The following is a 26,367-nucleotide window of genomic DNA, read 5'->3' as shown; positions in this document are numbered from 1 at the left end:
CAAAAGGCAGAGTGTTAGCCTAACTGAACAGGATATAGAGGATGCAACGTTCTGTTCTCAGATGAATTTGATATGATTTCTGATCTACGCTTCTCTACTTTAATCTCAGAGTTTCTGATTTGAGTAGTGTTCTCACAGAAAGCCGTTACCAGCATCTAAACGATGGCATCCTGATAAAGAGTTACATCAATCTGCTACATTTCTGGCTTATCAGGCACTCCAAAATATGTCTTTTCTGCTCTAACTGTGAAGAATTTTCAAGAATTTTGATATAACTGTGTGGTAACAGAAATCCTAAAATATTCATATTTTGCGTTGTTCTACATTTTACAGACCTGTACAAAACCAAATTAATTTTAGAGTACTTTGAAGTGAAAAGAGTGGCCCATTTCTAGGTGTGAAGTGCCAAGCACTCAGTAAATTCGTTACACGCTTTTCTGTGCAGCCTGTTTAGCACAGTATCCTGCTGTGTCTCAATTTCACATTGTTTCCTGTTTTGAGGATCAACTGCTCAGTCCTTGACATTGAAGTTTAAAACTTTAGACAGTCATCAGATGAGAACTAGTTACCTTTTCACATAACACTGCACTTCTTTCTGAAGTTCAACTCCAGGCTCCAACAGTTAAAAGTATAATGAAAATGTTTAGCTACTAAATAGTGCTGATTTCACTTAAATTTTTTTTTTAATTATAACTTGTTTTTCCGACAGGCTCACAAGATGGCATGGCCATTCCTAGAACCAGTAGACCCCAATGATGCACCAGATTATTATGGTGTTATTAAAGAACCAATGGGTAAGTGTTTCTGAGCAATAACATGAGTGTGTGGATTTGGGGTTTTGAATATCAAATTAATGACCTGCTGACCATTTCCATCCAGGGATCTTAAAGATATGTTTTGCAGAATACAGTTTTTGCAGTCAGGGAAACTGAGACAATGTGGTTTCTCATGGATAGATTTAGAAGTTCATGAGGCTTAATATGTCTACTTCTAGGCTGACTCCTTAACCCTAAACGCTGTCAGTTTAATGTATAAAATGTGAAATACAGTGCAGCAGTAGGACAGAATTGTTGTTGTAAAATTGTTTCAGGAGGAAAATTTTGCTGTGGGTTTTTTTGCTCGTTTTTCTTCATCAGTTCCTCCTACAAAGCGTGGGGTGTGTACTCTAGAGTTTGAGGAGGAAGTTTGCTAACGCAGTTAAGTCTGACACACAACTTAAGGTGGAGTTAAAAATTGCCTTCGACTTGCCAGTATACTAAATTTATATATAAATATTAAATTATATGTAATTTGTCTTTAAATGTACATGAACAAGAATTGTTTCAAATCTTGTGTATGTGGGGGAAAGGGGAAGAGAAGATGCTGTAGCTTCATAGTGTTTTACTCTGATCTTATTAGACCTTACCGTGTAGCTAGGATACAGTGGACCAACACTTGACCAACACTTGAATGTGAGATCTCTTAGGAAAATCTACTTCCTGCACAAAATGGTGTTGCTAAATAAATGTTGTTCCTTTCCTTCCAGTTATTGCACCAATTCCTTTTCATATGTCTCAATGAGAGCCAGCATATCATTTGAGCTTTCCCACCTACTCCTTACTGATCCCAGAAATAGGGAAGTTAAATTTAGTATCTTGGCAAAATTGTAGTATTTTGACTGAAAACAATATTTAGTTAGAAATCATGTCCTTTTCTGTGCCAAAGTTTTGGATTGTGCTCTTACAAAAATGGTAAACAACTCCTATTCCGTGGGGTTAAAGTTTATAAGGAAAGCTCAAATAATAATATAATGAAGCATACGATGATTGAATGAATTAAACAAAAGTGCTTTTAGCCCCTTCTGACTTAACTAGCAGGAAAATACATTTGTAAGTATACAAGTAAATATATGGAAAATACACCAGTTAATCCAGGCCTATCTACCCTTGTTTTCACACATTCTGGCGTTACTGGCATGTCAAAGTAAGCACTTTAAGAGCATTTTGCAAGGGCAGGTCATTGTTTTTCCAGCTAAGTGCCACTATACATTTAGACAGCTATATTTATAATTGGCAGTTCTCATTCCTCTCCCTTTTTAATTTAAATTTGCATTAAAATAGAACAATGACTACTTACTTTACCATTCTGGTCTCATTAATGTGTCTAGTCAGTAAGAATGAGAGCACTAGTGTTTTGCATGATCCTGCACTTGAAATCTTTTTCATCTGTACCATGTGGTAATGTGCATATGGCCACAAAAATTAATTCATTCCAAGCAAGTCATTAATTCAAATAAAAAATAATCAGGTTTAGGTAGCTGCTACCTGTACACATATGACTCTTGGTCCCAGCGAGGGTGGTAAAAATAAAGTACAAGTAACTGAATCCAGACTGCCTGACTTTTTTTATTCCTTAATTTCTTCAGATAAAGCAAATAGCTTCCTGCAAAAGACCCGAGTTTTCCAAGGTCACTTTCATACTTGCATTTTAATTTAGATGCACACAACATATTCAAGCACAAGTGTTTATTCTGAAGGAGACCTACTGGTGTCACCATGTCACAACCAGCATTCCTGGAAAAGCAACTAACCTAGACAGACTTGCTTTCCTATAGTCTTGACAATGTGAACTTCTGTCGAGGGTGAAAATGTCTCATTTTAATAACCTTTGGTTTCTTTAAAGACCTTGCCACCATGGAAGAAAGAATACTGAAACGTTACTACAAAAAGGTCACGGAGTTTGTGGCGGATATGACCAAAATTTTTGATAACTGTCGTTATTACAATCCAAGTGACTCCCCTTTTTACCAATGTGCAGAAGTTCTTGAATCATTCTTTGTACAGAAACTAAAAGGATTTAAGGCAAGCAGGTAAGCCAAAGTGTTCTTAATCGTAGATGTTCTGTTGTCCCCTAAAATCTCCTTAATGCTTTTGTAAGCTTACGTTGCATTCATACAGGGATTTGCCTCTCCATGCACTTTCTTGGAAAACAGCTTTTCTTTTAAAGGCAAAAAAAAATCTGTTCTACGATAGCCATCTGTCATTTTCAGTCAAAATTACGGCTTAAATACAATTTTTGTGGAGGTTACTTGGTAATGTGTGTTCAAAATGAGTTGTTAGATGCAAATTTGGGCAGTATCATGAACGCAGAAAATTTGAATGACACTTTAAGTCATTGCTGCAGAAAACGTAATGGTTTCTGATCAGGACAAATACTGTGTTCTGAGTTCTGATAACGTTCTACTGTGCAGTAAGTAATTTTCATATGCTGAAAAGAGACAGTCCTTCCATGACACTTACAATCCAGTGAAAGAAATTAAAATACTTTTAGCTTTTACTGCTTCTCTCATCTTTCTATAATTTACCATATTTGAAACAGAGAATAAATAAGGTTTAAAGTAGGATATGCAAAACTAAAGACAGCCCAAAATTTACTATTTAAAATTAAAAACTTTTTAAAATGTTTTTCTGTAGAAGGATCGATGTAGAGTATTTCCCTAACACAGACATTTCTGAAAAAAAAAAAGCAACTCTACAACGCATTTTTCTATTGCTTGCTATTCTGTCTAGTAGCACATACATGGGAGTTGTATGGCACTAGACAGATTATAACGTGCTATTTGGTACAGCTGTTCCTTAAACCAGCTTACTCAAAACGCTGACGGAGTATACAGATTCCTCCTGTATCACTGCTGTGTTCCAGCATAAGCCAACTGGAACCAAGTTACAAATGTTGGCTGCCTTTCAGCATTACTCAGAAATTGTATATGTGTAGTAGTTAACTTTGTCTGTCCAACTGTAACAGTCAAAACTGTAACAGGCTGCTAGTCTAAAATTAACGCAGGATTATATCCATTTGTAATTACGTAAATTGAAAGCTTTACTTTATATCCATTGTTGTGGAAGCTATCTTAATTTTTTTGTATGCAACAGGAGTAGGATTGATAAGAAGCGATGAGATCAAATTAATTAGTCCAGCATTTTTCTTACCAATTCAGTACTGTATTAATGATTTTTATCAGGTAGTTTTCAACTCATGTTTCTGTCATCTTGCTTTAGCTGGTTATCCAGCATTCACTGCTTGCACACTAATTTCATTGCTGCATCTTATTTGTTATTGTTTTTCATTTATACCATCCATGTTCTTTCTTTTCTTGCAGATTGTGATATCTTTAGTCTGAACTTTTTAACTGGAATCAGAACTGGATGTTGGGGTCACTTTCTTTTATTGTACAATTCGATGACATTAAACTGCCCTAAAAATCCAGATCACTTGTCTAAAAAGTAAATGTTGGGGTTTTGTTACCAGCAGTCATACTGGTACACATGACTGTATTAACAAAAAAAAAAAAAAAAAAAGTCCCATTCCTCAAATACTGTATTGAGAAAAATGAAAAATTCATCGTGGAAACCATGTATTTTATTGTTTTATTTCAGTCGCTAATAAAACTGTGAATGTCAAAGAGGAGTTTTGCTGAACTCTGATTAGCAAAAATGTGATTTAAACATGCCTGTTCAGTTTTTTTCTGTTAAGTTAATCCAAAGACTTCTTGAATAAATTTAAGCAAAGTACACCTTATTATAAATATTCACAATTTAAAATGTCTTTTTGCTTTCCTTTTGATGGACTACTATTATGTAAATATGAGAGTAAGACTGATTTCAGGCATTTTGGAATATTCCAGTGACACACTGCATTTTACAAGTACTGAAATATTTGTATACTGTAGGAGCAAATGTGCTTAAAATTCAGAGACAATTATTTCAAGTGTTCTTTTTTCTGAAGGGGGGGGAAAAAAAAAAAATAATGGAAGCAACATGGTGGTAATTCCCTCATTGTGATTTACCCTTGGCAACACCTTGCAGGAACTGTGTTCTCCAAAATGAAGGGTGCTTAATTCTTCACTTTCTTCTGTATTCTGCAGGTCCCATAACAACAAACTGCAGTCTACAGCTTCTTAGAGTTCAGCGTGTTAACCTAACACACGAGCAAGAATCTGGTTGTCTGAAAATTTTTAATTAAGAAGCCAGATGTTTTTAGTCAGGTTATCCTGACAAGACTTGATGTAAACTGCGTTTTTATTGGTCACAACAGTCAAATTATATTCTTGGCTTATTTTGTCCAAAGGACAAAGAAATAAAAATCAGCAGCACCACTTTCTTGTCAAGATCAAATTGTTGTACTATTGTGGCAGAAGCAGGAAAACTTTGTTTTGTTGAAGGAGAGAGAGAAAGAGAGCAAGAAAAAAGATACAGTAAATGGGGTCACGTTTAACTCCATGGAAATGCCACGTCTGTTCTTCAGTGAAGAAGCTGGTTTAAAGTCCACACAGAAAACTTTGACTGTATTTATTTATTGTTGCAAAAAAGACGCTTTTTTATTGCTGCCCTCATTTGTCAGCTAATTATTTTTTCTTATAAAATCCAGCCCCGGTTACATGTAATCCATTCTGTATCTTAACATGATTCCTGTAGGTAAAAGTACAAGAAGACCTCTAGATGTCTTTTCTTTCTATGAAAGGAGCTGCTATGTACACATGTGCACACACACAGAACTGGGAATCAACAATGAGTTTATCATTCATGGTAGATAAAACAATTAAGCTTGCATAAAAGTTGGGCTAAGTGGTCATGGACTACAGACTCTGTTGCCTTGAGTATAACAGTACAATTTGTCATTTACTCTGCACCAGACTGAAATGAGTAAAATCTATTTGAAGGTATCTTGTTTGTAAACATTTGTCAGATTCTAATTTTTTTCTTTTGTATTAAAATTCAAAATATGGATGTATATGAAACAAAATAAATGGAGATAATTGTTCTCCCCACAGATGTAGGTGTCTTTGAGTGTGCGCTAATATGTCTGTAACACTTTGGGGATCTGTTCAGATATTTCAAGTAATAGGGGAGGGAGGTGGCCAGGGAGATTGGACTTTGTTTTGCTCCAAAGGTAGCGTTTACTGCGTTTCATTCTTAAGCAGCTGTTACGCCTTGATAAAATTTCTACAGTGGTGCCAAAATTACTGTAACAGATAACATGGTAGGAAGTATTTTGTGAAATGTCACTGCCCACTGCTGAATTAAGTGATATTTTGCCAAGTGCTCTAGGAATGTAAAGTACCGAGTGTCAGGATATCTCTGAGGGGCGTTCTGGGCTGTGGCACTGTTTCCTGTGTGAGGAGCACTGCTGTGAGGGATGAAGTCACAAGAAGATGGAAACTGCAGATGACATTGCTGTTTCTTTCCGATCCGTCGCTTTTTCACATTGCGTGTATAAATGACTTGCTCATACGACCTGTCTGTAGTTCATCAGCCATGGTTTGTACGCGGCTCTTCAACCCTTTGACTAGCTTTTGCACTAATTCACCGTTAACTTCTGTTCTGCAGTGATCTGGGATTTACCTGATTTATGGATAAGCTCCTTTTGGGTTTAACCTCACACCTTGCTATGCAAGAACCTCTTCTGTTATTTTTCTTAAAAAGACGTTGCTACTGACCACTCTTTCTTACACTTACAGGCTCAGGTGTACAGGTTCTTCTGGGGTAATTTTATCTAATAAAAACCCGTGGTTTTTTGTACATACAAATGTTGTCATTTAACCTATATGTGAAAATTAAAAATAATTGTTCAATGTGAAAACAATAATCCATTTATGCTTCTTTAACTTCAAGAAGAGTAGTTGCGTTTAGGTTATGTTGTCCTTTGACGTTTAAAAAAATGCTGCATATTGTATGCATTGTGTTTTTAATGCAACAAGGAAAAAAAATCTCAACTTTTAACAGCATTTGAACATACCCTGCATCTCATCGACACGGTATTTCTGTACTATTTATTCATATATAAATATATATGACATGATTTAAAACTTTCCTACCTGTAGGCAATAGATTGCTATGTTTTTAACAGATTGTGGCAAACTGAAGAGTACTTTTTTGTACCTTATAGGACACATCATCCTAGACAAATAAAGTAATGTGTTTGACATTGATTTGGTGGTGTTTCTAATGAAACATTTGATAATGTTATTGTATCTAGGTCTTGGCTTTGCCAGATTATATATAACTGCCAGTGAGCCAGGCTGATTAGGGAAATAATCCATACAGACAATCGTGCTGAGAGCCATTTTTTAGTGTTTCCAGTTGCCATTGAGCACTTTGAGGCACTTTTCTTAATTTTTTTATTCGTGGTGATCTTTTATAGTTAAATGGTGTTCCTGAAAGTCCATCACTTGTAATGAATACGCACCTTTCTTAAGAGCCTGGTAAGTTCCCAAGATTTGTGATTGCTGTTCAGTTATCCTTCTCGTTGTGTTTTCGTAAATTATTGCAGTGTTTGTTTCAAAATGGCCATATATTGTAACACAGATTTTGATGATGTGAGCTGTATCAGCTTGATTCTCTTTTTTTGTCTGCTCAAAGAAATTTGAAGCAATTATCCTTGGTCTAGATTTAGTTCGTGCAAAAGTTAATGGTGATTTAAAGTAAAATTAATAAGTTGGGCTTAGCCAAAAGCTTTGAGTAAACCCCTGGAGAGACAGGAAGACAATATTCCTGTACAGCTGGATTTCTGTCTGTTTGCTGTAGGATTTTCATGCTTACCCTGATGGGGAAAAAACGATTTATTGTAAGGTATCAAAATCACCATAGCAGCTATTGCATGCAAGTGCCATCTTCTTTTCAGTGTGATTAGTGCTGTGAGGTTTTTGCAATAGCGAGTGCAACACTCTGGAAATCGACTTGATTTGGTAATTTTTTTTTTTCTTCAGTATGTTAGTGTGTTGTAAGACTGGTAAAAAGTCGTTATGCTCCTGCTCCAGCTGTATTTCACAGGGGCTGTCAAATACAGTGGCTTGTTGCTCAGCTGTTGTAACATTTTAAGGAGTGAGCTTCCATCCAAGCCACAAAGGAAGGTAAGAGCCTTTGTAACACAAAAAGAGAACACAAATTGCTCTTCAGGCTCGCTCCTAGAGCTATAGCGGTACCGAGAGAGGGGTGCAGACATTGTGTCAGTTACTGGGATTTTACGTGGGCTTTGGATGTCATTAACACTGGTATACTATTATTTATCTCTTCCGAGAGACAATCAAAATGCGATATAGCCATGGATGTTATTTTTGTACCCACGCTTTGCCTGTTTTAGATTACGATAATGTCTTGGGGGTGGGGAAGGGTGTTTAATTGCTGTTCTGGGCAAGTGGATGACTGTAGGACTTGCTGGTTAGTCCCTGACTTCAGTTGAAAATAGAAACGAAGAAACCTGAGATGCACATGTAACCCTTCCTCCTTCCTTCTCCTGTCCCTCCCAGTCCACTCCAGGGCTTTGATTCGTTGCCAGGAATGGTCATTCTGCCAAATCAGAAGCCCCCTCAGAGTGTCTCAGGAAAATTCCATCTATATATGCGGGGCTCCATGCAAAGTCTTTCACGTGACAAAAGTGAGACAGTGTATTTTTTAGATAGACACAAATTACAAGTAAATTTTTGTCCTATAGTAACAGCCTTTTGGATCTTAAAATGTATGATGTTTGGTCTTAGTATTTGGCTCCTATGCCATACGAAGGAATAGTTCACACAGGGTAACTTACCGCTCATCCACTACTCTGTAGCTTTTCACTGACACCAAATCAAGCTGCAGATGTGTATGACAGGTAGAACTGTGTTAGAACTACCTCTGTGTCAAAACAGAAAATGTTAAGCCACTGCTTCCTGGTCCAGGTCACATCATGTGTATCACTATATATATATTTATTTTTTTAAGCTAGACTGCATTTTTCCCTTTTTAATATAAATATATATCATTAAATCCCCAGCTGACTTGTCAAACAAGGAGATGTCTTTGTTTAATATCATTACATAAGCCTTCTGGAACTTCCAGTACCCCGGAGACAGTGAACCCCGAACTCCATGAATGTTTTAAAGACCTACGATTTGTGAGTACTGACACAGCATAGCAAACAAAAAGATCCCCCTTGCAGCAGCTTCATAGGTTCTTATATCCCACCACGTTAAAGGTACTAAAAGATTCTTTGATTCAGAAAGTAACTTTACTGATGTGCAGGTACAAACTTGGTAATATTTCTCATGGAAAGATGACAGTACAGTTCTAGGACTGAACTTTTAAGGAACTGACAGTGTAAGCAGGCATACAAAATGTGCCTGCAATTGCTTGCTTATTTTCCATTCCTTGGCATGAACTTCCATCGTTATTTGTAAGTCTAATTGGGCATTTGTGTTGTGCAGTTACTTGATTTGCTTTCAGTTAGTGTATTCATATATTCAAATAATTACATAGCAATTTTGTATGCCTCGAAAATCCAGCTCTGTTTGAAGAATGATGTAATTTTTAAAAGTAGCATGGACATGTTTGAGGATACCGAAACAATACAAAAGATACTTAGTTTTGTTGGTTTCTTTTGAATCAAGTGCATGTAATACTTGAGGCAGAGTTGTGTGAAAACACAACGGACACCCTCTATAGATAAAGCTGTGGTATCATCTAACATTTGTTCAAGGTTAAGGGTTTCAAAAGGGTTTGAGAGCACTGTTACTTCTTGTGTACCTAGAACAACGCCTCCGGAGTTTTACTTTACAATTAGATTATTAGGGGTGCGTGGCAGCAGGGGAAGCAATAATACCCTGTGGCTCTGGAAACAGCTGGAGCAACTTCATGATCAGTTAATATTCCCTAGACTGACTTTTGTGCTAAGCTTCACAATATATGGGTACCGAGGCCAAGACATTCAGTCAGCATTCGCTAAGCACAAAGGCAAGTGTCCTATCACAACCAGTTTCAGACATAAGCATTACCTCCCACTGTAGCTAAACCGTGGCCAGGTTTATTCTGGTAGGTGAATTCTGCTGCTGCCCGTGTCCTAGATGGAGGCTACTGGAGCCTTATCTACATTTAGTGTGAGCTGCCTGCACCTTGCGATTCCTCTTCCTGTTGAATCTCTTCACGTAGCTGCTGCTGCTCCGAAGCAAACCGTCCCCTGGCCTCAGGCGCCCTCGCAGGAACTGCAGCAGGTTGGCAGGGATCTGCCGTCTCTTGTGGTAGATCCGACCCATCACAATGTATCTGCTGCCTGCAAAATAAATGAGATTTCTGTGCCGTGAAGAAAGCACAGATTCGTTCCCTGCGCTCGCTCTAAGGGCAGCAGATTTATGAATTGCACCCTGCAGAAATACATCCTGAATGTGTGGCTTAGTGCAGCGGGACCCGTGGGCTGTGCTTCCACGGAAATAACAATTTACTGTGTTGTATTGCAATTAGAAGCTTTTCAGGGGAAACACTGGTATTCAATAAATTTGCATTTAGAAGGAAAACCAGACTACTTATACACAGGAGCTTAAGATGGTATCTTTATATATATATATTTTTTTTTTCTTTTTGACAAACCTAAAAACTCTTGCAATCATTTGGGAACTGGATAAAGTTAAGAAAGGACTATGCTGCTACGTGACTTCTTCACAGTTGGTTTTCTTCTGGAAATCGAGAGCAACTGGGGGGCAAAGCCCTCCAGCTTAAGAGTAAACAGATTTTTCCAAAATACTACGACAACCCAGGATAAGCCTATTAAACTATGGCACACTAAAATTGCACTGCATGCAGGAGGAAGAGCGGAATGGATTTAGCTGGAATTATTTACCCAGTTTAAAGTCTGGACACGGTTTACTGCAGTTTAAAGTATCCACAACTAGAATGTGAACTCGAAAGAAGAAGCCATCAGGAGTAATATAGAGGCGACTCATCTTGTATAATCCATCGCTGTTTACCAAAAGCGTAATCAAGTGGACTCCATCCCCCAGTCTTTCCATGTTATAAACAATTCCGTTCACTGCTGGTTTAAGGGAGGGGTGGGGGGAAAAAAAGCAAGCATTGAATTACATATCTTGGTGGCAACTCAGGGTACATGTGAAGACATTTAAAATGCTGTAAAGCGTCAGCAGAAATTCTTTGGCTCAGTAGTGGGCAGTCCTGGAAGCAGGATTTGCTTCAAATAATCACATCTGATGAGGTCATCACCTTTAGTTTTTGCTAAGTTACTAACCTTCTTACGCTTTACAGGTCTGATGTCCCTTAGTGAAGTTTATAAAATGATTCAAAAGAAAGCGATGATTCCAGTACTGTTTTCCATCCTGATATATAATAAGTGGTCATATTTACCTAACCAAGTAAAATTTTCAAATTTAAAACTTTACAATGAGGTCCAAAGCTAACCTGCTAACGAAACGCTTCAGCTTTTGAAAGGAAAGGCCCTTGCCATACCAAGAGGGAAGGGCACCAAGCAGGCGATGTTGTATGCTCAGACAGTCGCTTCGTGCTGTCCACCCAACTCCTGGTTTTGACAAGTGCAGAGCTGACTGCGGAATCAGAAAACACCAAATGTGTTAGGGGCAGGTAAGGCAAAGAGGATGCAGTCATTTATTCTTCGGTCTGCACTGTAAACGTAGAGAAACAAACAGCACTGATCACTGAGATGGAACCTTGGCTGAATTGTTGCTCAGACTGTCTTTTTCCTACTTGTCTTTTTCAATGTAAGAGATGAATGAGAGTGCTGTTTGTTAAAGGCTGAAATACACAGAGGTCGTGTTGCTATAAGGCCTACGTTTGGCAGGAATGCATGAGAGTGGTAAAAAATAAAGAATATAACATTTGTAGAAAGGACTTCCTGACTTCCCCATTTAGAGAAAACAGATGTCTCGTAACGTGTTTATATTCTACAAATGGAAACATCTGTTACCACTAGGCATGTATTTTGCTTATCTCTTAAAATACTGTGAGAAAAAGTTGGTATCTATTTCACAACTTCATAAGCACAAGGCAAGATTTCAGTCAGAAAATGCTTGCTCTTAAATGGTACAAAAACGCCAGGCTCTTTTCAAATATCTTTAGCTTCTTCAGCTTGGACACAAGGACTGAAGACATTGAGTCTTAAGGAATTTCAAGGAGAATCCTCTACACAGGGAGGATCTGAGTTTTATTTTTGCTTGGTTCTCCATTTTATTTTAAACTTTGGCCCCCAAAATCACAAACCTGCTTTAAATAGTAAGAGGTAAGTAACACAGCTACAATGTCTAATCTCAAAGTATCCGAAACAATTGGTCTTTTCAGTTCTGTTGACCAGCAGCAAGAACCCTGTTTTCTGCCCAGGAGTGGAAAGTGAAGGAAACAGAAAAAAGAGCAATAGTAGCCCAAGGTAGGGAAAGGGTAGTGTAAGACTTGGTACTGTTCGTTGTAGTACATTTATAAAGAGCTGTGATGGGTCCTTTTAGTGTACTTGGTAATTATTTAACATAATGAAACAGTATCTTAAAAGCAGAAATGTCAGTAATAGATGAACAAAGGGGGCCTGCTCACGGAGGACACGACTTACCGAATTCACTGGAGCAGTAGGCCTCTGCTTCGTCTCTCTCCTTCCTGCACTCGCTCAGACATGCCTTCTCCTTATCCCCATCTAGAACAGGCACACAGACTGAGGGACAGCAACGGGCCCTTGGCGGGTATTTCGGCCAAATGAGGCCACCCAACCTTTGGAAAGTTCACGCTCTCCCTCGCCAGAGCAATCTCTCCCCTTACCTCTCTTCAGCACGCTGAAGTGGTACAGCAGGCTGGGCGACTGGCGGTTGGTGACCCAGGAGGGTTTGGTGATCTTTTTGAGGGGATCGGTATGTTTATAGGGGATTATCTTGCCTGGTCGGTTGGAGTGATCCAGCGTGTTAGGATCATCTGACTCCGCTGCTCCAGAGTCTGGAAAAGGATGAGTCTCCACTAAGAGGGTCATCTTCTGATAGGAAGAGGCTGCGTGGTGGAGGTGAGCCGACACGCTGTTGGCGGCCTCGGCCAGCCGCCTGTCCGCCGGCTTTCTGTTTGCGTGGTTCAAGTCAGAGGAGGCAGGAGAAGGCCCCTCTGTCAGGCTCTCCGGAGGCAGGGCGCCTCCATACTGTAAGAGGTGTTTCCTCAGCCCTGTGCTGTTTTCTAGAGAAGGTTTGGTATGTTTCTTTCTGTCTGATGAGAAGGAGATGATTTGGGGAGGTGGTGGCCGCTGCAGGCTGGCGGGAGGCAGAAGCCAGCGCTCTGTGCCGTTCTCTCCGGTGCTGCTGGTGCCCCAGGCTGGCACTTTGCCTTGGCCAGGTGCAGCATCTTTGCTGAGAGTCTGACTGGGCTTCTCGGCATAGGGCAGGGATCCTACAAATAAAAAAAAAAGAGAGAGCAAATTAGCATTTTAATTTTTTTTAGCCCATGTGCTTCTGAATGGGAAGTGCCTGGCTCTAGTCTGTGAGTGAGGCCTTCAAGGGTAAGACAATAAAACTGATCAGGAGTTCAATGGATGAAATATAGCAGAGCCCCTCATTCTGCTGTACTCAGACATGGAAGACCCAGTACAGAGAATGCAGCTGTGTGAGCAAAACACAGGAGATTTGCATTTTTACTTTATTATTGTTGCAAATTAAAAACACGACTTATAAACAAACCCTTTTCTCAAAAGCCTAAATCTCCAGGGAGCATTGGAGGAAACAAGGTTCACATTGCCATTTGGGATGCTTGTTTAAAAGACCATGACAACAGAACTATTTGGCTTTCCCATCCATGGGATGCCTTATTGACAATGGCATCTGGACTCTTCAGCGGGTTTGGGCTTTGAACACTACTGAAAAGATCTTTATCTACAGTTTTGGGTCTCTGACTTTTGCACTAGAGTTGTATAGTAGTAGTACTATAGTCTGGTAGCTAGGCTATTGCTGCTGAGTAACAATTATTTCCAGGCTTTTCTTAAGTTGAGAGGACAAGGGTTGAGAAAGACAGGAAGTGTCTGGGACTCTAGTGAAAAATTGAAAGGCTTAATGACATTGATCACAAAGCTGGACAGTCACCAGGCCTTCATTTATACCTTCACCTTGATCACTTGGACCTCAAAAAGCAAAATGACCTTCTGTTGAGCCTGGGAAGAGAGAAATTTCCTCCTGCAGTTCATTTTTCTTTTACTTTAGTCCTTTACTGCATGCCTTTAGTTAGCCAGCAGAGTTTTAAAACAGTTCACCCACACACAGCCGCTGTCTGGGTGTTCACTGTCTGTGGTTAGCATCGTGTAGGAGGCTGATCCTAACTCCTTATGTGAAAAGAGATACTTGACATACACAGATGAACAACGTCCTGGTTTATCTTCTATAACTGACTCAACTGCTGACCTTGCCACTTCTCCCCCTTCGCTCTCACCAGCTGCTGTCATGGGAAAGATTCCCTGATATTTGGGCTGGCCACACGTAAAGTCAAAAGAATGTCCATGAAGAAAGGGGTGGAAGAAGTCCAAGCTAAAGAAAGCGATAGGCAAGGGTGTTTTGGAGATGGTTCAATATGAAGCTGTGAACTCAACAGGTGTTTTGGAGTTGGCTTTGTAAGTACACTATTCTACCAGTTTATCATGCCTTCTCAGTCATGGATTGTAACAAGAAATAGTTCATTTTTCTCTACTTAATCTGTTTAGGACCTTGAGGTCTGTTCCCCTAGATCAGTATATTCTTGTCTAGCTCAGGCAACTTAAGAAATATAACTACAACATAACCAGCTCCTAGACTTCTCCTTCCCCATGGATTAGATGTATATCTTATTTCTGTACCATCAATGAGGTACTAAAAATCAAAAAAAAAAAACCAACTGAGACAGCTTGCTGCAGGCACACACGTTGAAATAAATTAGAAATCTGGACTTTACAGGTGAAGAGAAAGAGATTAAAAGGGAAAGGTCCCATAGAAATTAAAAAAATAAATCCCAGGTGCAGAAGCAAGTCAAACTTCAATTGCTGAAGGATGGCTAGAAGGATGGCTAGCAGGATTCATGGCACCAGCTCGCTGCCTGCTTCTGGCAGGTGCTCTTAATTCTTACAAATGCTGACAAATCAAACACTGCAATGTACATTCCCATCCCATAAACATGTTTAAATGTTTCTTTCTTGAACCCTTATGTGATTACTGCTACCGTTTTCTGAAAAGACTACAGCCGGAGAGCGCTGCTCAGGCAAGAATTTGTAGTAATGTGTTTAACCTCCCCTGATACCAAAGGCAAATATGCCCCAGCCCCACTTAACAGACTTACCGGCCACTGAGCTGGAAGATGATCTAATGACAAAGCAGAGGAGCCAGAACACTTTGGTTGTCATTTTGAAGTAAAGTTTTTCCAGGCTCAAAATGAACTGGAGTCTTTTATGCCCTTCCCCCCGATTCATGCTAATGAGAGGCAGCCTTAGGGGAAACAGGAATCACTCCCTGGACAACCCACTGGAGCAAGACCAAGCTGCTGCTGGCCGCCCTGCTAGCCTCCCACTAGCCCTGCCCGCACAGACACCCCCCTCCCCATACACACACGAGTCTGTACTGCCCGCACTCACCCGCTGCTTCTGTCGGTAACATACAGACAGGCGATTTTAGCAACAAGATTTTTATATTAGGGGAGAGTCTTGCTTCCTATGGTGTTTTTTAGAGAAAACCATACAGAACAAATACGGTTTCACATATTTGGATAATTGGACATGGACAATTACATTATAAAGTGCGATTGGCAGCTGCTGGAACACGCGTCACCTCTGCAACTCAGCTTCTGTAAAGGATGTGTGTTACAATGAAACATATTTAGGCATTTTGGCAACCTCCAGTTGTGCAGCTGGTAATCTTCTCTTTTAGTTTAAGGTACCCTTTCCAGTCATTCTTTTCAGACTGAAAAATGTAGTAGTTACTGTCCAGTCCGAGGGACAGCTCTGCTGACCCCAGATAAAGTTTTATCTGTAAAGCAGTATTGGCTAAAATTAAGAACTCTGCAAATTTTCACACACCAAGCCAATTCTGATTTGGATTACTGAAATAAGAAGGCTTATTCCTAGGCTCACAACTGAAATGGGTGACCTTATTGCTAGACAAGATTTCCATTGTGACAGTTTATCTCACTAGGTGCTACTGGATGTCGTGAAAGGTAGTGAACTGGTTCACACTTTTAAGGTGCAACTAGCAACTTAAAAACCCCATAAACGCCCTATATCCCAGCTCCTGAAACGTACCCCCCAACAGATCTGCTCATCAGTAATGCCTGTGCCATGCAGTCCAGCTACTGCCTAGTTTAAGCACTGTTTTGTATTGCCTTAATTAAGCCGTTTAATACAATTCTTGAAAGTACAGGGCTTTATCTCACACAGCTGTGGGTGAAGATTCAGAAAATTAGCCAGATTACTGTGAAATTTCAACATATCTCTTAGTGTGTTACGTTACTACTGCAGCATTTAATCCTTATTATCCTTTGTTATTTTAAACAATTTAAGATAGCTAGTATGGAAATAGGAATTTAAAGTAAGGATGGGGCAGAGGTGAGGTCTTATGTCCTTTATGTACCTCACCTGCTGCTCAACCAGCACACGTACCTGCAGCAAGCGAGAGAAGTCACGAGTGTGACGTGAGGGTTGTGCTGAGAATGGATGGATAGACAGAGGGAGGGAGGGAGGGAGGGAGGGAGGGATGGATGGACAGAGGGATGGATGGATGGATGGATGGATGGATGGATGGACAGACAGAGGGGTGGATGGATGGATGGATGGATGGAGAGGTGGATGGACAGAGGGGTGGGTGGATGGATGGACAGACCGATGGATGGATGGATGGACAGATGGATGGATGGACAGAGGGGTGGATGGATGGATGGACGGACGGAGGGATGGGTGGATGGAGGATGGATGGATGGAGGGGTGGGTGGATGGACACATGAGTGTCCTGCAGACCTCCTCTGCTGCAAGGAGTTTGCTGTTTAAGTTGGCTGGTAGCGTAACTCAACCTGTATTAATGAGTTTCTCCAGACTCCGCTTGCACAGGAGGTTGGTTAAAAGGACAGGAGCAGCGTTTGGAGTGTTTCTGCCGTTCAGGAAGCTACAGGTACGGCACCAGCAGCGGGGAGGAGGAAAGTTTTCCGCGCAGGACTCCCTGGTCTGAGGAAAGCGGGGACCGAGAGCGCGGTGCCCGCGTCCCCCTCGGAGAGGCGGCGGCCAGCTGTGCTGGCAGGAGCAGGGGCTGCTCGGGCTCCCCCCGGGCTCACCACAGCGGCTCTGGAGGAGCCCCGGCGCGGCCCCGCGGGGGCACAGCGCGCCCAGCCCGCCCTCGGGTCGGCCCCGCACCGGCCGGAGCTGAACCTCCCGCCTCCGGCTCGTTCGGGCTCCCCGCAGCCGGGGACACTCACCGCGCTCGGCCACAGACCGGCGGCCGCCTCACGCCTCGTCCTCCTGCCAGAGACGGGCCCCGGGTGGGGGCGACCCGCTGCCGCGGGAGCCGGGCGGGAGGCGGCGGCACCAGGCTCGGCGGCGCCTGGGACGGGCCGCGGGGCGGCGGGCAGGGCCGGCCCCGCTGACAGGGCGGCGGCCGCGCCGGAGGGAACTTGAGGCCGCGCTCGGCGCCCACCCCGGCGGCAGAGGGGCTGCTGGCTCCGCCTCGGGTCTCCCCCAGCGGCGGCTGCAGCACCGGGTAAAAGTGTCGGGGGGGCCGCGGAAAACAACGCGCGGCGCGGCAGGAGAGGTCGGGCAGCCTCCGCGCGGCCGCAAAACGATTGCGGCACGACCCAGATGGGACTCGAACCCACAATCCCCAGCTCCGGAGGCTGATGCCTTATCCATTAGGCCACTGGGTCACCCAGCAAAAGCTGCACGCGCCGCGCGGTAAGAGCCCCGCCCGGCCGGCGCTGGCCCCGCCCCCACGCGGGCCCTCACGTTCTCTCCGCCCGTGACCGAGCGGCCCCGCCCCCTCGTCCCGCCCCCTGCTCCTCCCTCCCCGCACGCCATTGGCCGTGGCTCTGTCCTTTAACGTCACGCGACCGCCACCTGCCGCTGCCTGCAGGGGGCGGGCTCGCGCCCCTCAGCCCTTCCCGCGCGGCGCCCGCTCCGCGCGCGCCCCCCGCCTCAGGGCGGCCGCCTCGCGCCACGGCGGCCCTTTCCCGGCACCCGCGCCCTTACACCTCCCCTCGCGGGCCGCCCGGCTTCCCGCCGCCGCATCCCGCCGGCTCCACACTCGCTTCCTCCCCTCACGGGTCCTCCTCTTCTCGCGGCCCTTTTTCCCTCCGCCTGCGCACCCTCCGCTGTCCCTATTACCTCAGCCACTGTGGGGCCGTTCCACCCCGGCTGTCCAGCTCCCCCCACCCTTCTGTCTGTCGCTTTCCTGTGCCGGTAACAGCCCTTCAGGCTGTGACACCTCCCTCCCGTCCCAAGACATGTTCACCCCACGTCGGCCTGCAGCACCTGGCACACAGCCACATCGAGCTTCCCAAATCTCTGCCAGCCCTCTCCCTGCCCTGGAACACCCACCCGCTCACTCCCCTTGTGTCCTTCGCCCAGATTATGCCGCTCCAGACCGGCGATTTCTGACCCAGCGGACTTTCTTCACGTCAGCCTTCAACACAGCAGGTCTTTTACCTCGATTTCTACTTCTGAACTGCTTTTTTTTCTTTCAAAATAGTCCTTTTAAGTATCTCTGTGAATGATGTGCTTTCTTTTCTCTTGACTTCCCTGCTCTCGCTTCAGTGTTCTTGTGATGTTTTTATTTTATAAAGCTCAGAACTATAAGGCCCCAAACCAGGCATGTAAAATGTTACGGGTAATTCCTCCTCTGCAGACATCTTTGTCACCTAATGTGTGCATCAACAGATCGGTATAAATGGTTTAATGGTTTAACACCTAACTGTATCAGTGTGCATCTCTGACACATCCCTACCTTGAACTGTACATTATAGATTAAATGCCTGAGGTGCTCGCAAGAGAAATGTTTTCCTCCACAGTTTTATGGTTTGAATTACATCTCCTGTGAAACAGGGTCTTGCTTCTTTTGTATTCCATCCCTTAGGCCAAACCCCTCTGAAACAATCCCAAATCTGTCGATTTTCTGGGCATGTACCTAGGGCAGGCATTTTTTTTTTTTTTTCGTAATTTTGTATGATTTAGCTTTAATCTGACCTGATTGCTATTGAATTGCTTTCAACTGCAATCTCGCAGCCCGTTTTCTTTACATTCCTGCGCGCTCCTGTGTCAGGGAGACAACACGGGGGAGTCTCGGGAAAAGCCCTGAGGTAGCAATCAGTAACCTGAGGGTTACCGAGGTAGAAATCGGGCTGTATGTAAGGAAGTGACATGTTACTGCCCCAAACTGCTCAGAGGGTGAGAACCTCCCGGTGGGCGCAGCCACCCCACGCTCGTTCCCTGGGTGACCGCCCCGCCCCGAGCCCCCCCCCCCGGGGGGAACCACAGCTCCCGGCATGCCTCGCGCCGCCTCCCGCCCAGCCGCCGAGGCGGGAGAGCCGCCGTCCCTGCGCGGTGCATGCCGGGAGTTGTAGTGCGTGGGCGGGCGTTTGAACCCGTGCGGTCCGGGCGGCTCTTCCGGGAGCCCCCTGGGAGGTTCGTTCCCCTCCATCGCGAGACGAGCCGCATTTCAAACTGGCCAATCAGGGCGTTGCTATGGCTCGAACGGGCCAATGGCGGGGCGAGGCCGCGGGAAATTTAAATCCCGCCTGGAGGGGCCGGCGGTAGTGGCAGCGTGCGCGTGGGCTGGGAGCGGCGGCGGGACGGTGGCTTGTGCGCGGAGCCCGCGGTGGAGGTGCCCGGCTGTGGGGACAGGGAGGGGGAGCCCGGCGTGGGGCAGCGGGGGTGCGGGCCGTGCGCCGGCCTGTCAGAAGGGACTGGGCTCGGTCGGTTGTAGGGCAGGCCCTACGTGAGGGCCCCCTCCCGGAGCCTTTCGGGTATCCGTCTGGAGTGGGGCTGTCAGCGTTGGGGTGTCCCGGAGCGGGCTGCGTGTTGTGGCCGAAATGAAGCCAGCCCTTATGCGGTGACTTACCTTGGAGCTGGCCGAGCTGCAGGGGCCTGCCTCGGTACTGGTGTAGCCGCGACTCTATGCTGCTGGCTGCGCCGGCAGGGCCAACGCCCTCGGGGGTCCTTCCCTGGGTGAGGGTTCGCTGGTCCCGTCAGAAGGGATTGGGGCGGGGGTGGATGGGGTGCTTGCGTAATATAGATATAACACAGCGAAAATAGCATTTAAAATTCTGTGTATGGGAAGGAAGGGCAATCTTGCTCGGAAAAACAATGACTCCGGTAAAGTTTGTGGCCGAAAATGTCTTAATGTGTGTGTCTACTGCTTTTGTGTTAATGCTAGAGCTTGCTGTAACGTCTAGGTGTTTAAAGGGACAGCTTTTAAGTACTAGTATCTTCCATCGAGTCAGAGGCTGCTATTGTATCTAACTTGGGCAAGTGTCTCCCATTATCAAGTACTGATCCCAGTTTTTAAATTTAACTTCTGCGAAGTAACGTGCTGTTTATTATTTGCTATGTTTTCAGGTGCTTTTTTACCTGTTTCTCTCAAAAATCTAATAAACAAGATGTCTACTAACGAGAATGCCAATACACCAGCAGCTCGATTGAACAGATTTAAGAACAAAGGAAAGGATACTACAGTGAGTATTTTGATGCAATTAGTATTTCATTTAGCCATCATCATTTTAAAAGTGAGTTGTAAAAGCCAAGAACTTACTATGAATCTATATCCTTCAGGAAATGAGAAGGCGACGTATTGAAGTCAATGTAGAGCTGAGGAAAGCTAAAAAAGATGACCAGATGTTTAAGAGAAGAAATGTTAACACTTTGCCAGATGATGCTACTTCTCCCCTTCAGGAAAACAGGAACAATCAGGTAAGTAGGTATTTGGAACAGGCACCCTTGGAGGTCTTGCAATATAAGCTCACACAGCCACACTCATATGAATCCCTTCTTGTGTGGGGAACACTACTACGTATACATTACCAATTTTAAGTCTATACTACCAACTCTAATGGACAGCAGTCTTAAAACATGGCCAGTTGTGTTTAAGTCTTGTGTAACAGTAGTGTGAAGCACTTGATTTTTTAAAAAAAGAAAGCTGTTGGTAGTTCAGATAACTGTAGATGATGAGGTTTTGGAGCATCACGTAGTGGTATGATCTTTTTACAAAGAAAATGGTTGTAAACTGGGGTCTACTCAAGAGTATGGTATAGAAGGCCTCAGTGGTTGTGAAGACACATGCCTTTTCCAACAAAGCATTCATGTAACCTTTTTTTTATTGTGCAGGTTTCAGCACACTGGTCAGTTGAAGAAATAGTCAAGGGAGTTAATAGTAATAATATGGAGCTTCAGCTACAGGCTACTCAAGCTGCCAGGTAAGGAGTTCAGAGGTACCCAATTCAGCTGTGCAAGCCAATAACTAGGCAAGGTAAAAGATCTGGCTTATGAGCCTAAATGTCTGCTTCTGGCAGCAGCTGTGGCTCTTCCTATCAGATAGGATTTCAGCAAACACCTGAGTCAGCCTTATATACATTGTTTAGGTGCACTTAACTTAGTCATGATTTTATTGAAACCATCTGGCTTTTGAATATTTGAAGTGCCTGAACATATCACTAGGAAGTAGTAATTCTTTCTAGTGGTTTTGAGGTGGCAAAATAAGCAGTAGTCCATCTTAGAGTTGCAGGAGTAATAACAATAAAGCCTTTGTTATAACAAAACAAGATATCTTCAAACTGTTAACACTTGACTACAACATTTGAGTGCAGTGATCTTAGAATAATGTGAATAGTAAGATGACTGGGGTTTGAAGTATGCCAAGTTTCCAAACCTAAAATCTGCTTTAGTAAGCTTGTATATGGCTGCAGTGCTGCTTCTGGCAGTCATTAACCTCCCTCTGCTGAGAAACCTCTAACGATTCAGATGGATTATGACTCTTGCAGGTCTGCTTTATTTCAGAGTTTGAGCAGAACTTCTCATGTAGTGAAGACATGCCAAAACCAATGTTAACAGAGTCTTAGGAAGCTAGTGTTCAGCTTGTCTGTATTTCTTCTTCATGTCACATTGCCTTTTCTGAGTTTTAAGGCAATGCTAAACCTTTTTTTTTTTTTAAATAAGGATTCTTTTAGATTTTAATCTGTTGTTCAGCTATCTGCAGGCAAAAATAATGCTTTCTCTTTGTTTCCCTCCTTAGGAAACTCCTATCAAGAGAGAAGCAGCCCCCAATAGACAGCATAATTCGGGCTGGTTTGATTCCAAAGTTTGTCTCCTTCTTGGGCAGAGCAGACTGCAGTCCTATTCAGTTTGAATCTGCCTGGGCACTTACCAACATTGCTTCTGGCACGTCGGAGCAAACAAAGGCAGTAGTAGATGGAGGGGCTATTCCGGCCTTTATTTCACTGCTGGCCTCTCCCCATACTCACATCAGTGAACAGGCTGTGTGGGCACTGGGAAATATTGCAGGTGTGTCAATATGCTACACAACTTCTTCAGACCCGTTCCCTTATGTAAAACAGGAGGACATGACTACCGATGTGTCACGCAGCATGCTGAGCTTCTTGGGAACTCTGTCTTAATGATTTTCAAGTAAAGACATGCTCTGCAATGTAGACTATGCTACAGAGAGCTCTTTATCTTCAGAGCCTGGTGTAAGATGTCTCGTGCAATACCTGGTAGTCTATGGATTGCTTCCACATTTCAGCTCAGCTTTAATAGAGCTATAGAACCATGCTACCACATAGGGCTCTTTCACGTATCACTTGGTGGTTTTGTGACTATCAATGAGCTCTGCTCTGTGTGTTGCCTAGAAGGGGGAAGGGAGGAAGCAGATGACTTGCATAATTGTGTATGTGATGGCAAATATTCTTTGCTTTCAAACAGCTACTTACTGATGTGAAAGTATTATATACTGAAGTTTCTCATGCACCCTTTCAGGATTACTTGACCTACCAGTGTTGGATCCCATTCTTTAAAAAACCCACACAGTGTAAACTGGTCAAAATTAATAATATATTTAAACATCTATTTGCTGTATTATTATAGTTTCCAACAGCTGTGCCTTAGAGAATATTGAATCTTCACTCAGAGAAAATGAGCTCAACAAAAGCCTTGTTTGATCTGAGCTTTCTTAAAGTTTGTCCTTAGTTTTTTAAACTTAATTATTAGGTACTTTTTGTACCTTGCAATAGAAGAATTCAGTCTAACTTTGACATTCCATCAGCATTATACTATAGAATCCAGTTGTGCAACAAATTATTATAATGCATTTGAAGTCCCATATTATGGGAAGAGCTCTGTTCTAGTGGTAGGGCTGAGATATGTTTTCAAAAAACATGCAAGTCCCTGCTTAGTTATGAACTCTAAGAAAAGCTGTATAGAAAACATATGCTAAATTACCTCTTTCCAACAGAAAAAAAATTAAGCTCAGCGGCTTGATTAGAAAACCACATGCTTGTCATATGACTTAACCATGGCACTAGTCCTTTTGTCCTCTTGTTTTATCTAGCCATTCTTAAGCAGTAGAAGAATTCATCCTCTAACACATAATGATTCTGTATGCACATGTCCCTCTATTCTGGATATTTTTCTCATTTTCTTAGGGGATGGTTCTACCTATAGAGATCTGGTTATTAAATTTGGTGCAATTGAGCCACTGCTGAGTCTACTAGCTGTTCCTGATCTCTCTTCTTTGGCTGTAAGTGTGCAGTGTGATTTCAAGTTACAATTACTAATAAATGAGTAAAAGAGCTCAAATAACTAAACAGTTCCTAACGATTGATTTTAACTCTTGCAGTCTGGATATTTACGCAATGTCACCTGGACCCTCTCAAACCTGTGTCGCAATAAGAATCCTGCACCACCCATAGAAGCTATTGAGCAGATTCTTCCAACTCTTGTTCGGCTCTTGCACCATGATGATCATGAAGTGTTAGCAGACACATGCTGGGCACTTTCCTATCTGACAGATGGTTCCAATGACAGGATAGAAGTTGTAGTGAAAACTGGATTGGTGCCACAACTTGTGAAGCTCCTGGCATGTAGTGAACTGCCAATAATGGTAAGCATCAGACATGCAGATTGCTGTTGCTTGATTTGAGTCATAAATAAAACTGCAGTTAGAATAGTGTCCATGTAACTGAATGTTTGAGGTTTTGTTTTTGTTTTGTTTTTTTAACATGGCAATTGGATGCTTGCTCCAGGTTTTGCATAGGTAAGACTTGAGCTTCTGTCTTGCCTGGAGACTGCCCCACATGAGACAGACTACTGCTGTTGATGATTATCAAACTTCTTTACATAACCATTGGATTTCACACACAGGCTGGCACAGCAGTCAACATCCTTAAAGCTTGCTTTTAACTCTAAGCTGCTGTTGCAAATCCACATTCTAGAGACGATGTTTAGAAGTGGGCTCTGTGCACACTATAATTATTGTATAATAAAACTGCATTAGTGCTTAGGAGACTGTTTTCCTAAGCTCTGCCACAGGTAGTTGTTTGCAGGCTGGCCTTGGAAGGTGTGTGGACATGCTTAATGTCTGCATATGTAATGCTAACGAGGAGTGTAAAACTCATCAGCATATCGCATATCATGCTGTTAACTGAGAAGGCTAGAGCAGAGGGACATCAAATATGGCTGTATCTGTTCAAACACAGATTAGATTATACCAGTTTTCCTAAGTACTATTCTCATATTTGTTTCAGACTCCTTCATTAAGAGCCATAGGAAATATTGTCACTGGTACCGATGAGCAGACGCAGATTGTTATTGACTCGGGAGCACTATCTGTCTTTCCAAGTCTCCTCTCTCATCATAAAAACAACATTCAGAAAGAAGCAGCGTGGACAATGTCCAACATTACTGCTGGACGTCAGGATCAGATTCAGCGAGTTGTGGACCATGGGCTTGTGCCTTATCTCATTGGTATTCTAAGGAAGGTAAACAAAACCACTATTGACCATGCTGAGGCTCTTGCTATTCCTACCACTACCTGTGTTCAAATATCCTGCTTTTACCTTTACAGGGGGATTTCAAATCTCAGAAGGAAGCTGTGTGGGCTGTGACTAACTACACAAGTGGTGGAACAATTGACCAGATCGTGTATCTCGTTCAGGCTGGTGTTGTTGAACCCCTCCTGAATCTCCTCTCAGCTAAAGACAGCAAAACTGTGCTAGTTATCCTGGATGCTATTTCTAATATCTTCCTGGTATGTGGAGGCCATATACCCAATCATTGTCCAAGCTGTTGCTAATGGTTCTCCAGTAGCTGATGCCATACATCTTTCCTGAGGTTATTCCACGCTTCTCTCTTGCAGGCTGCTGAGAAGATTAATGAGACTGAAAAACTTTGCCTCATGATTGAGGAGTGTGGGGGTCTAGATAAAATTGAAGCTCTTCAGTCACATGAAAATGAACAAGTATACAAAGCCTCATCCACTCTGATTGAGAAATACTTCTCAGCAGAAGTAAGTGGCTGCAGGATGACACTTCTGCTTTTATTTTCTATTCTAGCACTGACTGCTGGGTTAAAATGCTACTGCTCTTTGAAAACTCTTCTCTTTTTCTTCTAGGAGGAAGAAGACCAAAATGTTGTACCAGAATCTACTGCTGCCAGCTACACTTTCCATATTCAGGGCAATACTCCAGATACTTTCAACTTCTAGATCTTGCATATACTGCAAACCACCTACAAGTTGTTTGACACAAAAATGACTGCCACCTCTTTGTCTTAACAGTTCCTCTTGTTTTTACTGTGGTTTTTATGTGACCTGTAGCACTTTGTCCAATTGAAATGTACTTGAACAGTTCAAAACTGTACATATTATGTGAATTTCTAACTGTAAACTTCACTCTTTCTGAGAGATACTTGTAAATATTTTTCTCTTTCTGGCTCTTGCATCCTTATCTGTGACAGGGACAGTAAGTGCACAATACAGGCTTCTCACAACGCATAAGCCGCTACTCTGCAAACCTCTTCCTAACCTGTTGTGTTCTGCACAGCCTCTTGCTGTAATCAATATGCTGAGTAGGCTTTTAAAGAGGATTTATATTTGAAGCTCAATAAAGTGATATCAATACATCAAACTGACCTGTGTCAATTGCTCTCTTAAAAGGTGATGGATATGGTAAGTCTACTTAATCAAAAATGTATGATGGCAAGAATGTGAGAATAAATTCTGAAGATGGAGGATTTAAAACAGCTTGGTCACCCCAAGCTCTGACTCCTGTCTAGCAGCCTTCTGCTACTGCAGAATTAATTAATTGTTGCTGCTCTCAGGGTAGCCTTAGCATTGAGCATAGGAAATGCTTTGCCTACCATGTGCCTGCTCTAGAGATCTTGGAATCTTCTGCAATAATCACTCAACGGTAGCCAGCTGTGTCTCTAAAGGTGGTTGTGCAGGGTGGGGTTTGGGGGGTAGTGGGCAGAGTGAAAGAACTGTAGTGTGATGTTCCAGCTTTTTGGGAAAATGGGGTTTGAAGGATTTCAATTAAATGAAACCTCCCAGGAGTCAATGTGTCTGAATAATGACTCAGCTCTCTGAGCTTCTCTAGCTCTTATGCTGGTGCAGGAGAGGTCAGT

At 42.9% G+C, this 26,367-nt stretch overlaps 3 protein-coding genes and 1 non-coding gene across 7 annotated transcripts in view; 2 read left to right on the top strand and 2 right to left on the bottom strand.

Annotated features, from left to right (window-relative positions):
- The window catches only part of BPTF (bromodomain PHD finger transcription factor), a 58,578-nt gene extending 51,106 nt beyond the window's left edge, over positions 1–7,472 (top strand). For all 3 annotated transcript variants that reach the window (XM_074922422.1, XM_074922421.1, XM_074922423.1), the window contains exons 30-32: positions 710–794; positions 2,662–2,848; positions 4,904–7,472. In XM_074922422.1, the coding sequence (XP_074778523.1) occupies positions 710–794; positions 2,662–2,848; positions 4,904–4,940 (309 nt within the window). In that variant the 3' untranslated portion in view covers positions 4,941–7,472. The remainder of the gene's footprint in view (positions 1–709; positions 795–2,661; positions 2,849–4,903) is intronic.
- Positions 7,473–8,484: 1,012 nt separating this feature from the next.
- On the bottom strand, positions 8,485–15,145 carry C18H17orf58 (chromosome 18 C17orf58 homolog). Of its 2 annotated transcripts, none has more exons than XM_074921694.1 (5): positions 15,069–15,145; positions 12,555–13,163; positions 12,352–12,432; positions 10,624–10,815; positions 8,485–10,059 (listed from the first exon to the last, which is right to left on the bottom strand). In XM_074921694.1, exons 1-5 carry the CDS (start codon positions 15,130–15,132, stop codon positions 9,872–9,874), a joined length of 1,134 nt encoding a protein of 377 aa, XP_074777795.1. In that variant the 5' UTR covers positions 15,133–15,145; the 3' UTR covers positions 8,485–9,871. The 2 variants fall into 2 exon arrangements, with proteins under 2 accessions (XP_074777795.1, XP_074777796.1); XM_074921695.1 differs by having other exon boundaries at positions 10,624–10,812.
- A 2,412-nt stretch (positions 15,146–17,557) lies between these two features.
- On the bottom strand, positions 17,558–17,630 carry TRNAR-CCG (transfer RNA arginine (anticodon CCG)). The gene has a single exon. It is a non-coding gene; the product is annotated as a tRNA-Arg (tRNA).
- Positions 17,631–17,871: 241 nt separating this feature from the next.
- KPNA2 (karyopherin subunit alpha 2) lies at positions 17,872–25,857 on the top strand. The gene is made up of 11 exons (XM_074921693.1): positions 17,872–18,399; positions 20,317–20,432; positions 20,530–20,667; positions 21,082–21,170; positions 21,986–22,254; positions 23,391–23,485; positions 23,585–23,848; positions 24,492–24,725; positions 24,812–24,994; positions 25,103–25,252; positions 25,358–25,857. Exons 1-11 carry the CDS (start codon positions 18,207–18,209, stop codon positions 25,448–25,450), a joined length of 1,824 nt encoding a protein of 607 aa, XP_074777794.1. The 5' UTR covers positions 17,872–18,206; the 3' UTR covers positions 25,451–25,857.
- The last annotated feature ends 510 nt before the right edge of the window (positions 25,858–26,367 follow it).

This window comes from Athene noctua, chromosome 18 (assembly GCF_965140245.1).
Source record: "Athene noctua chromosome 18, bAthNoc1.hap1.1, whole genome shotgun sequence".
NCBI lineage: Eukaryota > Metazoa > Chordata > Aves > Strigiformes > Strigidae > Athene > Athene noctua.
The sequence above is the reverse complement of the archived record's forward strand: the minus strand, read 5'-3'. Positions and strand labels throughout refer to the sequence as shown.